The sequence below is a fragment of the Microtus oregoni genome, unplaced genomic scaffold (assembly GCF_018167655.1).
Source record: "Microtus oregoni isolate MIOR12 unplaced genomic scaffold, Mior012 000017F_ref0000208, whole genome shotgun sequence".
Classification (NCBI taxonomy): Eukaryota; Metazoa; Chordata; class Mammalia; order Rodentia; family Cricetidae; genus Microtus; species Microtus oregoni.
In genome coordinates, this window is record NW_024543076.1 from 625,096 (window position 1) to 641,038 (window position 15,943).

The window sequence follows — 15,943 nt, forward strand, 5'->3', positions numbered from 1 at the left end:
ACTAGCCATCCAAAGACCTTCGGGAAATAATGATTTCTTTTTTCCTTCTTTCTCCTTTCATACCTTGCTTCCCCCCCCCTTTTTCTTTCTTTTTTGTTTTTGAGAATTCTGTTATGTAGTCTAGGTTACAACTTGTTATGTAGCCTAGGCTGGCCTTGGATTCACAATGCTCCTATCTCCTCCTCCTGATTGCACTTTTTTTTAAAATTTATTTATTATGTATACAATATTCTGTTTGTGTGTATGTCTCCAGGCCAGAAGAGGGCACCAGACCTCATTACAGATGGTTGTGAGCCACCATGTGGTTGCTGGGAATTGAACTCAGGACCTTTGGAAGAGCAGGCGATGCTCTTAACCACTGAGCCATCTCTCCAGCCCCCTGATTGCACTTTTTTGAGAAGTGTATTCAACATCCAATGTGGCATTGCATGGTACTACAGACTTGGGGGTTACTATAGCGTCCTTCATGGAAAGTTCTTTGGTAGTGTCTAGTACCCAGTTTGGGAGAAAGCAGAAATATCTGTTTCCTTGCTGCTGTTATGACAAGTTCCTACAGACACAGAGGCTTGGGATAATAACCGTTTGTTATTTCACAGTTCTATGGGTCCTGAGACTGAAATTATGTCAAAATTGTTTAAAGTTTGAGCAAATGTGAACCCTAACCAGCACAGTTCTTTTTCATTCATGAGACTGAATCATAAATGACATCAGAAGTAAGAAAGACTTAACAGCTTTGTAAGTGACCAGACTTGAAACCCTAGTGATGTCAGAAATTAGCTGTGTGACATGGTTAAGTTACTTAACGGCTCCTAGCAATAAGCCATATAGTGCTGTATAACACCTAAACCATACAATCATCCTGAGAAGTTTGGAACTGTATATAAATGTTGCAGTCAGAGAGTGCTCTTTCGTTTCCCGGCTTCCCAGACCCAAATAATCATGTATCACGCAGAAACTATGCTAATTATAGCACTGTTTGGCCTATTACCTTCGTCTTCCTATTAACTAACTCTTAAATCTTAAATTAACTCATTTTTATTTATCTGTGCATTGACACAGGCTGTTTTTCTATATGAAGTTGAGTATTGTTCTTTCAAGGTTTGTAAAGAATTTTACTGGGATTTTGATGGGCATTGCATTGAATTGGTAGATTGCTTTTGGTAAGATTGTCATTTTTACTATGTTAATTCTACCTACCCAAGAACGTGCTCAGAGCTGTTCTGAAGATGCAGGATTGTATGGGGTATGGCAATTAAAGACGGAAGAGAATTGTGTTCCTGGCTCTTTGCCCTGATCAAGGAGGTGGTGTGGACCTTGAAGACCACCAGGGAGATGGTGGTAAATAACAGAAGTCAAAGTCGACAGGCTCTCCTAGTGGATTAGAAGCCAGATGTGGTAGGTGATAGAAACCAGCACCAAACCATGTAGGTTTTGGTATGGGTAGCTGGAAGAATAGAATTGCTATTTAAGATGAAGAGGCTGCAGGAAAAGATTTCAGGAGGGATGTCAGGAGCTGGCATTTGAACCATGTTGACCTTGAGAAAGATATATACTGCGAAGTTCAAGGACGTTCTGGATAAGCTGGCATCATCCCCAAGTTCAGGGGACATGTCTAGACGGGAACAAGCCTTTCTGCTTTTTTCTGGTTTTATAGTTTTACATACCATATGATGTCAGTGACTCCCATGGCAGATCGTGGGCCTTTGGGACTTATTCTTTTCTAATTTTTCTTTATTTTTAAATAATTTATTTTTATGTTGAATGGTGTTTTGCCTGCATGTATGTCTATGTAAGGGCATTAGAAGCCCTGGAACTGCTTTGTGGGTGCTGGGAACTGAACCCCAGTCCTATGGAAGAGCAGCCAGGCCCTTGGCATTTATTCTTTATCCATTATCACAGAGTAGGCATGGTCTTAATTTTGGAGCTTGGGTCTCCTAAATTCAGCTATTATTTCTTTATCCCTACCTAGTCTATGGAGGCTCAATATAAGGTATAAGTTTTAGTAGGTCTTATCTACACGAAGCAGAGAAGATCTACTTGAATCGAGACTAACACTATCTGTATGTTTTTTTTTTTTTTTTTTTGAGACAGGGTTTCTCCGTAGCTTTTGGTTCCTGTCCTGGAACTAGCTCTTGTAGACCAGGCTGGCCTCGAACTCACAGAGATCCGCCTGCCTCTGCCTCCCGAGTGCTGGGATTAAAGGCATGCGCCACCACCGCCCGGCCTGTATGTTTTTTCTTACACACGATTAAGTCAGTCTTCGGGGAGTCTTGTTTTCAAAGGTTCTTTCTTCATCCCTGTAGACTTTTTAATGTCTCAGATTCTCTAAGCCCACCTACTTTGAGTAAGTAGTCGTTAATTGTTGCTGAAAATGTTGCACCAGGAAAAATCCTGTTCTAAGGTTTCCAGCTATGTATACTTTGTAACCTTCTAAGCTTTTATCGGCTTTGCTTTAGCCCAGGTTACCCTTCCCAGAAACTTTTCCTTCCTCAATTATGTTCCGTCTATACTTTTCTCTGGATGTAGCTCCAGTTCTGAAGAACTGAAGCCAACATCTTCCAACCGAGGAGATGCTGGAAGCCCTTAGTGAACTTGCTGGACTCACGCCCCACGCTTCAGGCGCAGCCCCTCTTCGATGGGGCGTGGCGTGCTAACGTGGACCCGCCCTCCGGCTGCGCGCGGCTGTAGCCTGAGATCACGTGAGCGCGGCGAGTAAGGGCGGGGGGGAGGCCCTACTTCCGGGCGGCGGAAGGAGACGCGGCCGCGTGAGGACGAGGCGATTTGAAAACACGCTCTGGGAGCGAGCGAAAAGCCTACGGCCGGCGGTGCGCGGCGTGGTCCCGTGGGGCTCGGTACTGACGCTCTCTCCGCCTTGTCTCCGCGGTCCGGATCGGTCCGGGCTTTCAGGTCAGTGGCATCCACCAGTCCTGCCCGGCCTCCCCGGCACGGCCCAGGCGGTGGGGAGGACCAAGGCGGCCGAGGCGGCGGGGCGGGTGGCCAGGGTCCCCTCTGTCCTCCGCGACCGTGTGAGCCGGGCCAGAGACTTCCGGAGCGCTTCGAGCGGCCGTGGGCCGGCCCGGGGCTCGGCAAGTGTTAGGCCGGCGTGTGGGGCTCGGGCGAGAGGCTCCATTCGACGTTCTCTGCGGTGCAGGAACCTTGGTTTCCTTTGAAGAAAGAGATAAAAAAGAATAGAAACGGGGTTTTCATTTTTGGTGTGCAAGCTCGAAAGCTGGAGGGGGCGGATCTAATCGCTGCGCCCCTCTCCGCCACCCTGTCGGGACCCTCGATTTCTGGCCCCTCGAATTGGAAGGAGCTCTTTAGACTCAAGGGATTGGAGAGGAAAGAAACCGTAGGCCAACTGCTGCATGCTTGCTTTCCCCTTGGGTTTTTTCTTCCCCTTCCTTTGGATGGCGGGAGGAGTTGGAAATGAGAAACGGTAGTGAGGGGGCCGCAGAGCAAACGCGGTCGAGTTTGCTTAAGTTGCAATCTTCCTCCGCTCAGGTTAGCTCCGAGACTGACCTGCAGAAATCGTGTATGTCTGTGCCCGAGTTTCCAGGCAGTCGGAGCTTACTACAAAAGGTGATCCTGAAGAGCCCATGCCCGGAGGCCGGAGTTGCTTTCTTGTACTCGCTGCTGTGAAAGTGTTCTAGCCTAGTGCTATTTGATTTCCTGGGCTATGAAAAATCTTTCAATGAAAAGCATAGCTGCTCCTGCTGGAGCTGTAAAAGTTCCTAGTGGAAAAAACTTGGCCTGTGTGGCTTTGTAAATATTTGTAGAGATTTACAAGTCAGCGAAGAGCTGTTAGCCCTCATAATTTTCCTAGCAGATGCACTAAATCGAGTTTAAATGAGGGATAATGTGGCATAATTTGACATCTTTATGCAGAAAGAAGCGTGACGTAGAGTAAGATTGTCCAGAGGATGATGTGAGATATCCCAGGGTCGGTTTTTCTCAGCGTTGAGTACCGTTTACTTTGATCTCTGGAAACCCAGCTGATAAAATTGTAAGAAAAGCTTACAGCCTGTGCTTGTTTAATAGATAAAAGTCAGTTTTGTATTAAAAGTGGCTAGATGAATACTGGTGCCTTCTCGGTTTGTGAGGCTTGAATGGCTGGTATGTGTTTTTCCTGAGACTATGCAACACATGCATGCTGTGCTTGAACCGTATGGATTTTAACTGTCGTGATTACAGCTCTGAGTGTGGTAAGCATAAACAAGGCATTTGCTTATTTGATCGTGTTCGATAAGAACTGTATGTCGCCTTATAGACACAGTGGGGCACACTAAAAATTGCCAGTTTGGACAAGAATCATACTGATTCAAAAACTGAGATGGGATTTTGCTGTTGCCCAGACTTTTCAGGTTCCTACGGTCAAGCAACCTTCCTGCCTCAGTCTAACGCGGCACAGGTACATACATGCACTGTGCTCCCTTTCAAATCAGCTCCTAACCTCTGTAGGCAACCTCTACTTAATGGGCCTTATAGTGAAAGCCCACATATGAATATGATGTCATAGTTTGAATATGATGTCATAGTTGAATTCATTCATTCCTTCTTTTAAGCACTAAAAACTTTGATTTATTTTTACCTTTGTGTATAGCAGCGTTACTTTATGACATGAGGTAATTATGTTAGACCAGAAGTAGTTTTATTTATTGCAGAGGTGCTCAAGTAGGTGTGCAGTGGAAGACAAAATTCATTATTTTTGAAGCATGTGAAAAGCTTCAAGAAGAGCTGAGCTGGTTCCAGATGCAAGTAGTTATTATTTTTTTATTTGAAGTTCATTTATGGGAAGATAAAGCCAGAGAGGGTTGTTGGGACCATGGTAGTGCCTACCAGGTATGTCATGGTAAGAAGGGGACTTGATTGGGGGAGGGAGAGGGAAATGGGAGGCAGGGAGGAGGCAGAAATCTTTAATAAATAATAAATAAATAAAAGAATAAGAAAAATCGAAAGCTCTCTCTTGTCACATCTGTGTTTAGAAAGCTATCTGGTGACCATGGTCAGGGGGTCAAAGAGGAGGCACTAGAGACAAGCACTTACCAGTGAGAAAACTGTTGAGTACTCTAGGGTAGAAATAAGGACTTTTAAAAGCTAGTGACTTAGGAATGGGTATTAAGCATGTAGATCAAAGAGCGGGTAAACAAGATTGGAATGGAAGTTGAAGGATTGGAGAGGAAGGGAAATGGTGCAAGGTGATCTGGTTATGCCTGTTATTACACCAGTGGCCTAGCTAGTCTTTTCCTTATTCCTTTTACATTGCACTTCCTTTTGTAGTGTTGAAGGGTGGAGTAGAGGGTAGCTACTGTCTTTTGTGGTGACTAACCTGAATTTTGCCTGATGTTGACAGTGCTTGTGCATTCGCTTCTGTCCTCACCAGGCCAATGCCCTACTCCTTAGCTTTCCCTGGCTTTCATTGCTCATGGGCTGTTCATTCCTCTTTTTGCCAGTCAGGGTTCTGGTTTTTGTTTGTTTGTTTGTTTGTAGTATCCAGCTTTTGATCCATGAAACTTCCTAATTACTGCATTAAGTCATTTTTTTATCTGTTACCTAACAGATATATACTATGTTGCATTCCAACAGAAAAACCTGTTTAGGTTTCTGTTCAGCACTTTGGCAATTTATGCGACTCAGAAAACCTTGCGAAAGTTCTTTAACAAGGTTCTTCTCTTTGGTTAATGACTCAGTTTTAACATTTCTATACCAAACTGATTTTTGCATGTTTTAGTGGTTTTGTCCTTTGTACATTTTGATTCTTTGGCATCTTTATTCATGGCCATGATTCATGGTGATGTTTGAGGTGTTCAAACGTTTTTATTTTTTTATTGCTTATCCTTGTTTAATCTCGTTTCCATTCTCTGACAGCACTCAAGAATGACCAAAAAAAGGAAACGACAAGATGATTTTCAGAAAGTAAAGCTCAAAGTTGGTAAAAAGAAGCCTAAGCTAGAAAATGCTACACCTACAAACTTTAAGACAAAGGCAATACATTTGCCTGAGCAGCTTAAAGAGGACAGGACACTTCCCACCAACAACAGGAAACTTAACATAAAGGTAATATGAAAATTGTTCTTTTACATCATTCGAATGTTATTTTTTTTTTTTTGTAAAATTTAATCTCTTAAAGTAAATGATTTGCCTTAGCTGTATGGTGTATTGTTAGATGAGATTTGGGTTACCAATGTCTGACCTTGCAATTGTGTCTTTCCTACTTCAGAAAGTTTTGCTAAACTAAGTCTGTAGTGATTGCCCCATGGGAAACTTTTTTTTTTTTTGGATATATGTCACCTGGAATTAGTTCTTACATTTAATTCATTTTTGTTAAGTTCTTGATGGATGGTTTTCCAATTCTTACAGCTGACCTTAAGGTAAGATCTTGTGGGTAGTTGTTTTTGAACTAATCGTAGCAGGTAGCTCATTACCTAGTTTTTAATATAGAGTAAGTGTCTCTTTTGTGGAGTGCATGGTACCAGAACGGTGCTGTGCTTCAGATTTCATAAGATTTTGGAATTATCTATATATGTATTATGAGGGATGTCTTGGGAGTATAAAATTACCAAGTATTATCCTCTGAATAAAACACACCCTGTGAAAGTGTGCAGGAAGATTTTGTTAAGTTTGGAAAGGATAATTAGAATGTTTGGAACCTAGTAGGTCTGCAGTAAATGTTGAGTGTTTCTGATCTTAATAAAAGCTAATCAACATTTAAAAACACAGACTGATACTTTGCACAGGGAATTCAGCTTAACTAGTTTTAGTTGATGTGTTTCCATTAAAGCCGTGCCTAGTAATGTCCACACCTAAAATCTGCCTTTTCTTCCTAGGATTTGCTGTCTCAGATGCATCACTATAATCCTGGTGTTAAACAGGGTGCTCTTCTTGGACTCAAAGACCTTTTGTCTCAGTACCCATTTATAATTGATGCACACCTTTCAAACATAGTCAGTGAAGTGACTGCTGTGTTTACAGATAGAGATGCTAATGTACGGTTAGCAGCAGTTCAGCTTCTTCAATTCCTGGCCCCCAAAATACGAACTGAACATATTTCTCCATTTTTTCCTTTGGTAAGTGCCCATCTCTCTAGTGCCATGACTCACATTACTGAAGGAATTCAGGAGGACTCTTTAAAAGTTTTGGACATTCTGCTGGAACATTACCCAGCTCTCATTACTGGCCGTAGCAGTATATTGCTTAAGAATTTTGTAGAACTCATTTCTCATCAGCAGCTGTCCAAAGGACTGGTAAATAGAGACAGATCCCAGTCCTGGATACTTTCTGTAAATCCTAATCGGAGAGTCACTTCTCAGCAGTGGAGGCTGAAAGTCTTAGTGAGACTCAGTAAATTCCTTCAGGCCTTGGCAGATGGATCCAGTAGGTTGAGAGAAAGTGAAGGACTTCAGGAACAAAAAGAAACTCCCCATGCCTCTAGCAACTCCATTTTTATCAACTGGAAGGATCATGCCAGCGACCAGCAACAGATCCAGGTTTATGAAAATGGGGGTTCACAGCCAAATGTCAGTTCACAGTTCAGGCTACGGTAAGGATTTCAGTTATGTCCACACTCAGTTTTCCTATATTAAATTTTAACTACTGACCATTAATGGCTAATGGTGGGAAGACATAATCCTTGTCTTTCATAATTTCATGTAGTTATTCATGATGAGTTATTAGATGACTCCCAATGGCAGGAGTCATTTAAAAGTATGTTTTCATTTGTAGCCAAAGCCTAATTAGAAGTAAAACTTAAAAATGTCTGATGGCTTTGCTGTTTTAGTATTTTGTTTTTCTTACCAGTTTTGATCAATGTAACTGATAGTTAATGGTGCCTCATTTTACTGTATTTTATATTTAAATTAAGCAGTGGACAACACATTATGAAATCATTAACTTTTTTCATTCTTAACCTTTCTCTTTTAGGTACGTGGGAACTGTAGGTGCTATGGATGAAGACCTGTCATCCACTGAAAATCTGAAAGGATTCATTGAGATAATAATCCCATTGTTAATTGAGTGCTGGGTTGAAGCTTCGCCTCCACGGCTAGCTGCTTCTGTTGGAAATGGTGTAGAGCGAGAGCCTCTACAGGTTATGCAGCAAGTCCTGAATGTCATTTCCCTGCTGTGGAAACTCTCAAAGCAGCAGGATGAAACCCATACGTTGGTGAGAACTAATGGGTTCTTTATTATTTCATCAGTAATGCCTTTTATCATAGTTGAGATTAGAGATCAGCTCATTACAGATTGAATATGGGTTCTCCAAAGATTACCCACAGTTTAATTGTAAACTTGTTTCCTTTTTTTAATTTTTTTTGCATAAAAGTATAAATTAAAATATTCTACGAAGTTCTTATCTAGATTTCAATATTTTTCATTGAAGTGTATAACAAATTTTTTTGAGGTTATTAGCTGGATATAATTAATTTCATTGAAATGTGTAACAATTTTCTCATTTGTATTTGGTTTTATTAGAAGTGATTTCATAGTAATATTAAAATGTGTTGCTCATAGACCAGATAAGGAGGTAGGGGGAGGCAGATCTTTTGAGTTCGAGGACAACCTTGTCTACATGGTGAGGTCCAGGCCAGCTGGGACTACATAGTGAGACTCTGTCTCTGAAAAAAATAAAAAACAAAGCCAGTGTTGCTTATGGGATTGAAAAGTTGCTTAAGTGTTATGTAGGTGCTTTGGTTGTGTTATCAGATGCAGCAGTAGAAGGCTGCACCGAAGTCATGGTGATGGTAATGGAGTACGCTGTATGTGTGTAGTGCTGGTACGGGGGAACAGCGCTGTGAGATCAAGTGTGCTAAGTTACCGTGCTAGTCCTCACAGGCACTGCTTTAAAGCATGAGGCATCTCTTCTACAGAAGAGCTCTTGCAGAGACTTGGCTAGACCCATATGAATGCCTTTTAAAGTTACCTATATATATGCAACACTGAGGAGGTATGTCTTTTGTTTTCATTTTAGTCTTTTTATTTTGAGCTAAAGATTAGGATGAGCCTTTCTGCTGTGTAAGGTAAAACTAAGGATAGAGTTTTTGAAAAGCATTATATATTTGTGCTAAGATGTGCTTAAAGGGCCTGTTCTGTTATTGCTAGTCCATCAGTATCTGCAGGAATGTTTTAAAATTGCTTTTACAACTAGGATAACATCTTATTGATTATACTTGTCCTATGAGCAAGACACTGTACATGTTAGCAACAAACTAATGGGTTAAGAGTATAGTGCATGAGGAGGGGAGAGGCTGGGAGGGGAGCAGAGAAAAACATAACTGAATAAAATGAAAAGAGTATAGTGCGTTACACTGGGAAAGCAAAGCTTGGTTATTATGGCAATTTGTGGTATGGGCGCACAGTATTGTATAGAGCTTAGAAAAGTCTGTATTTGTAATTTTAATGGATCTATAGCAATTCTTGATTTAAAGTGATACGACTTGAAATTTTTTGATTTAGAATGGTATTAAAACTCATCTGCACAGTGATGTTTTTCACATTTATGTTGTTGAATACAATCTGTGACTACATACTGCTTCACTGGAAGACAGCCTTTGTTAAACCATAGGGTAATAATATAAGAATACTGAATATATTTAAGGTAGACAAGGCCAAATTTTGATTGTTAATTAGTTCTATTAAAATGCATTTCAATTTAAAATGGGTTTATTAGGATAAAACTCACCAAGTCATGGTTTTTATCTAAAAGACTTGAGAAAAATAGAAATTATGATATTTAATATGGGCTAGTATTTTTTCATTTTGAATACTTTTGTAAATTCACTAATTGTGCTAGTTTCCAGTCTTGAAATTTAATGGACATTTAAAATAATATGCTTTATATAGCTTTTATCATTACAGGACTGTCTAGTAGCATTTCATTTATATGGGAATCTTTTAAGGTTTTAAGTCTATAGACTGTTGAATGAGATATTGTATAAAACTGATATGAATAGGGTCAGAGAGATGGTTCAGTGGTTAAAAATGACTACTGCTCTTTGCTTCCTCTCTAATGTTAGTTTTAATTTTATGTGTATAAGCATTTGCCTGATACCTGCATAAGTGTGGAGAGGGCTTTGGATCCCTGTAACTGAAGTTCCAGGTGGTTGTAAGCTCCCATGAATTAAATCCAGGTTTTTAACCACTGAACCATCTCTCTAACTCATTTATTTATTTTTTAAAGATTTATTTATTGTGTATACAACATTTTGCCTCCATGTATGCCCAAACACCAGAAGAGTGCCATATCTCATTATAGATGGTTGTGAGCCACCATGTGGTTGCTGGGAATTGAACTCACGACCTCTGGAAGAGCAGTTAATGCTTCACCACTGAGCCATCTCTCCAGCCCCGTGAATTTATATTTGAATAATATGTACATTGATATGCATAGTCACATATATAAAAACACCTTGCTATATTACACTAATAATTTGGTAAGAAAGAACTATTCTAAGCAAGGATAAAATTTTATCTGCATAGTGACATCAACAGGAATTTAAATGTGTTTTACCACCTGCACTGTTCCTACCCTTCTTACTTCACTGGTAGAATAATAGAATGTTAGGTGACCTGAATCATGGCTAATCTTTAGGAAAAAGGAAATGACATTCCTTTGAGTACAAATCATAGACATGGATTGAATTTTAATTTTTTTATTTTTGTAAGTTAGATTTTTCTATTGCTGAATCGATGTCTGGGGTAAATGTAGTCTTAGGAGTGCTGATTGTTAGGACTGCTGGAACCTTTTCATGCATTTTGTATAGTTGGTCTTGTCACACTTTCTTTTTGTGACTGCCAACTTCCCAGTAATGACACAGAAATTTATTAAAAAGCTTGACCTTAGTTTAGGCTTGTTTCTAACTAGCTCTTATAATTTAAATTAACCAGTTTCTATTAATCTACATTTTGCCTCATGACTTGTTACCCATCCTCCATTCTGTATAACTGACTTCCTTAGTGTCTTCCTGGTGTCTTCTGCTGGGCCAGATTCTTTTTTATTTTAATATAAAACCATGAGTTCCTCTCTTTGCCCAGAAGTCCCGCCTATTCTTTCCTGCCTAGCTATTGGCCATTCATCTTGTTATTAAACCAATCAGGTGCCTTAGGTAGGTAAGGCAAGACATAGACACATCTTCACACAGTATAAACATATATCCCACAGCAATTTGGTTTGCTAGTATTTACAACACAATTGAGAAATTTCATTTGTGTTCAAATATTTTAAAAAATAATTTGAAATTTTGGCCTTTGTTCCAAAAGAAATTTCAAGATACAGTACATCATAGTGTAGTGATTAAGAAAGTGAGTCCTTACCGGAGTTGCTCATTTCTCATGTGTATGTCTTTAATGCATACCTAGTTCTAAGAATGCAAATGAGAACATAATTTAACATTACATTTTTCCTTTTAGGGTCCTGCATTGATAGTGCCAGGAACTGTTATAATCACTACAAATGTTTTATATCTTAGATTTGTATCTTAATGCTTGCTTTAATTCTGTTTTGTTTTATCATTGTTATTCTATAAAAATTAGAATTTGCAACCAAACAACCATTCTTTTCTTTTTTTCTCTTTTTTCCATATATGTATTTGCTTAAGTTCATTACAATTTAAATTCAAACCAGGTATGGTGGAATATGCTTGTAGTCCCAGTGTCTGAGGGTATTTATTGTTCTGATAAAATACAACCACCAAAAGCAATTTAGGGAAAAGGGGTTTATTGTGCTTACAGTTCTAACTGTTCATTGGAGGAATTCAGGATAGGAACTCAAACAGGATAGAGGCTTGGAGGCTGGAACTGATGTAGAAGCCATGGAGGAGTACTGCTTCCTGGCTTGCTTCTTATGTCTTGCTAAAAACCTGCTTTCTTAATAGAACTCAGGGCCACCTGCTCAAGGGTGGCACCATCCACAATGGGCTGGACTCTCCCATATCAATCACTAGTTAAAATGTCCTGCCAGCTTGCCTATAGCCTGACCTTATAGAGACATTTTTTTTAAATTGAGGTTTCCTCTTAGATGACTACAGGTTGTGTTAAGTTGACTTAAAAATTAGCCGTCTCAACCAGCATTCAAGAGATGAAGGCAGGAAGATTTCAAATTCTAGACCAGCCTGGGCTATGTAGTAAAACTGGTCTTAAAAATAATTCCAGGACTGGAGAAAGAGCTCAGTGGATAAAGTGCTTGCTGCTCAGATATGGTGATCTGAGTTTTATATCCGCGCCTATGTAAATGCTGGACATGGTGACACATGCATTTAGAATCCCATTGCTGGGGCAGTAAAGATCATCCTAGCCTATTTGGTGAGCTCCAGGCCAATGAGATACCTGTTTCAAAACACAAAAATAGCTCCTGAGGAACAACACTTGAGATAGATCTCTGGCTCTTCATAAGCATGCATACTCTATACAGCACATATTCCTCAGTTTGCTCTTGGCACTTGTGGATGAACACTAGCTGTAAAAGTACCTGATAGCTCAATGAGAGAGATGACTGCTGTATTAGATAGCATACATAAGGAATAATTCTACCATTTCAGAAGTCTTGAGTACTGCCCTGCTGTTCTGAAATTGGAAGACAAGGGTGTAAACATTATTGATAAGGTTCTTGTTAATGCTGCATACCTTCTGGTAGCATCAGTGGTAAATGGTATGGAATGCCAATACTAGGAATAAAGACGGTGAAGTAGGATGTTAAAAACATATATTGGAAACAGGTGGTGGGGAACACAGAGTTCAGGAAGTACTCTGAAGATAATAAGGTATTTGAAAATGTAACTTAATCAAAGAGTAGAAACAGTGTCTGGGGGAATGGTCTTATGTAAAGAGCATAGAGGACATACTTAGGAAATATTAAATTAATGATTAAAATTGGGAATTCTTAAATCTCATTTAATTGTGTATAAAAGTGGCTGCTCTGTAAAATTTTATGTATGTACTACAGCATTAGCAGAAGTAGTCTCATGATGGAACTTTAATAGGTATTGAGATTGTCAATTTCTGCCTAAGTTTTAGTTTTTATTTTGTCTTGTGTATTTTCTAATCTTAACCTTTATTTCAATAGGAATCATGGCTTCGAAAGAATTATCTTACTGACTTCAAACATCATTTTATGAGCCATTTTCCATATGCCTTAAAAGAAATAACCAAGCAACGAAAGAAAGAGACAAATAAAAGGTATTGCAATTGTTTTCTACTCTGGGATTAAAATGCTTTGTGTCCTATAATTATTAAAGAATAACTATAACTTGCAACTTTAAATACTGTGAGACATTTGTATCAGAATCTTTATGAAAATGAAAACTAGCAAAGGAAGGCTTATCTTGAACATATCTTGAACAATTACTGTAAGCTTTAGGACTAGCAGTCTGCCCTGTTTTTATAAGTCGGTATAGATTTTGCCATAGGCATGTCAGGTTTCATAAATAGGAATTGAATAAAAATTGCTGAGGCAGATAGGTTATTAAAGTCCATCTATTTGTTCTCATATGTACATCAGGACACCGATAATGAAATCTTGTAAGCCACACATTGGTGACGTCTGTTGGTTCCAACCTTGACAGGTTCATATGTTCCAGGGTATGGGCATGTGGATTAGAAATGTTAGGTAGGATAGACAGAGATAAAAAAAGAGATACAGAGACATAGGATAGTACCGGGAGGGCAACTCAGTGAATACTGAATCCCCTTGCGTTTATTTTCCTTCTGCTTATATACCCCAATACAAAAAGGGGGGAAGAAAGCAAAGACTGCTTTAACATGACACAAAGGACAACCAGAGCAGTTATTGCTTCAATACTTGAGACATTAAGTCACTATTTCCTGAGTTACGCATTTTGATGTTTTGGTCAGGATAGGCAGTGAATACACCCTAGACCAAGCGTAGGCAGCCACTCCCATTTTAAAATGAAGGAGCAGGAATAGGTTTGAATTCTGACTTTTGGTCAGGTTGGAGCGGCTCCACCTCTGTGGGCCATCTTAATGTCCAAAACATTAAGTAACCACACCCTAGGTTAGGATCTCTTGTTTGTAGCCACACCTCTAATCAACAGCTTTGAAAGAACAAGAATAAGCTCAAACTCTCTGACTTTTAGTTAAGGTGGAGCAGGCTCACATCTGTGGGCCCCCACAATGAAACTTGTATTATCCTAAAGAAAATCAGAAAGGGTGGAGTTGAAAAATAATTAAGACTAGAAAATATTTAAAGTCTCTACTTTAGATGAGAACAGATGTATGTGAAAATAGGTTATGTAATAAAACTTGACAAGTTCATACAAGCTGGAATAGTAAAATTGTAATTGCCCCAAATGAGCAAACGCTTGAAAGGGAACTTAAGATCTGTCCAAACATTCTTAAATATATCAAAGGCAGAGAGCGGGTGGAGAAACACTGAGGCTCTTTGAGCAGGTGAAAGACCCCCAGTGTAGGGAGACTCTCACTCAAGTCTCGGGATAACACAACCCCCCCCCCCCCCCCCCGCCCAGTAACTCACAAGCACCATCCTTGCTGCAATCACACGAGGTTTATTTGACATGACAGGAACCAGTGCACTGGGGCCGAAACTCATAACCCACACAGGGGAGGAGTTCGACTCCAAGTAGCTGGGAAAAGGGGTATTTAAAGGAAGAAGCCACAGCCCAGTAATCCAAAGGGTGTAGGGAGGGCATCATTGGAAAATTCCGAAAATACTAGTGATCATTGAAAATTCTGAAAATACCAGTGATAATCACAAGGGGGTAAGGTAACTCCCTGTTTCTCAAGATTATTCTCAAGATTACAATCTAACTTTATCTTCAGCTAGTTACTGAAACAGAGTCACTGAACCGGCTAATCCTAGAATTTTTGCTCTTCCTGTTAGAGGGGTCTGGATTTATCCAGGTCTTTCAGGGTATAGAGAAAAAGTATTTTAGGGTACATTCTTTGTTTTCTTAATGATGTGATTGTAAATCCTAAGCAAGTATGTCAGGGTCTAGTTGGAGCTGATTCCATGAGGTTTTAGGTTCAGTGAAAGATCCTGCTCCCAAAAGAAAGGTATAGGACCCAGACAGAGATGGCTCAGTGGGAAAAGGCACTTGCCTGGCTGCCTAAGTTAGATCCCTGGAACCTAACCGGTAGGTGAGACTAGGCTCCTCCAAGTTGTCCCCTGACCTTCACCAGTGTGGCATCTATATGCCCACACACATCCACACTATAATCAATTAAAAAACAAAAAACAGAAAACATACTAGAGGACCATCAAGGAAAGACACTTGATGTTGACTTTGGGCCTCCATGTGCACATATGTGTGGGTACCTGTAGACATGCTCACACCATACATAACACCTCACACATAATCCTTCCATATCATCTGAAACAGCAGAAGGGGCTACTTATTAAAGATTTATTACATGTTCAATAGTCCTGCTTGCCTGTAGTCCATTCATTATTTCTATTAAGTGCAGTTGGAAATATTAAATGTAGAGTTTCAGAAAGAAACAGACTTTAAAATAACCCTTTAAAAAGGCTTATTTTGTGCATATGAGTATTTTGCTTACATGTAAGTAGTGTGTGCATGTGTGTGTCATGACCCATGGTGATCAGAAGAGGGTATCAGATTCCTAAGAACTGGTTCAGAGGGTTGTGAGCAACCATGTACTGGAGACCAACTCCGGTGTTCCTAACCACTGAACATCTTTTAGCCCTCAATTCATGGGTTTTAAATTGCTTGCTCTCCTGTGTGATGTCATCCTGTGTGGTCTTGTCTGTAATGATATCATTTCTTTTTACAGTTTATTATTTTAGCCTTTTTATAAAGTAAACTTTATAAAAGTGAAAAACAATAATGTAGGATTCTGTGTTCGTGGTCTTTTCTACTTAGGATCTTGGAATATGTTCAAGGCTATATTTAGACTTGAATTTGGCAGATAATTTCATAAAGATGAACCAAATGAACCTATGAATTTGAAGAGAACAAAG

The 15,943-nt window shown here is 39.6% G+C and overlaps 1 protein-coding gene across 2 annotated transcripts in view; it reads left to right on the plus strand.

Annotated features, from left to right (window-relative positions):
- The first annotated feature begins 2,745 nt into the window (after positions 1–2,745).
- The window catches only part of Tex10 (testis expressed 10), a 39,226-nt gene continuing 26,028 nt past the window's right edge, over positions 2,746–15,943 (plus strand). Inside the window, exons 1-5 of one of the 2 annotated variants that reach the window (XM_041667905.1) lie at positions 2,746–2,907; positions 5,866–6,054; positions 6,825–7,537; positions 7,918–8,158; positions 13,052–13,164. In XM_041667905.1, coding sequence (XP_041523839.1) covers positions 5,875–6,054; positions 6,825–7,537; positions 7,918–8,158; positions 13,052–13,164 — 1,247 coding nt within the window. In that variant the 5' untranslated portion in view covers positions 2,746–2,907; positions 5,866–5,874. Of the gene's footprint in view, positions 2,908–5,865; positions 6,055–6,288; positions 6,369–6,824; positions 7,538–7,917; positions 8,159–13,051; positions 13,165–15,943 lie in introns of those variants that run through there. The other variant, XM_041667906.1, reaches the window with a different exon arrangement.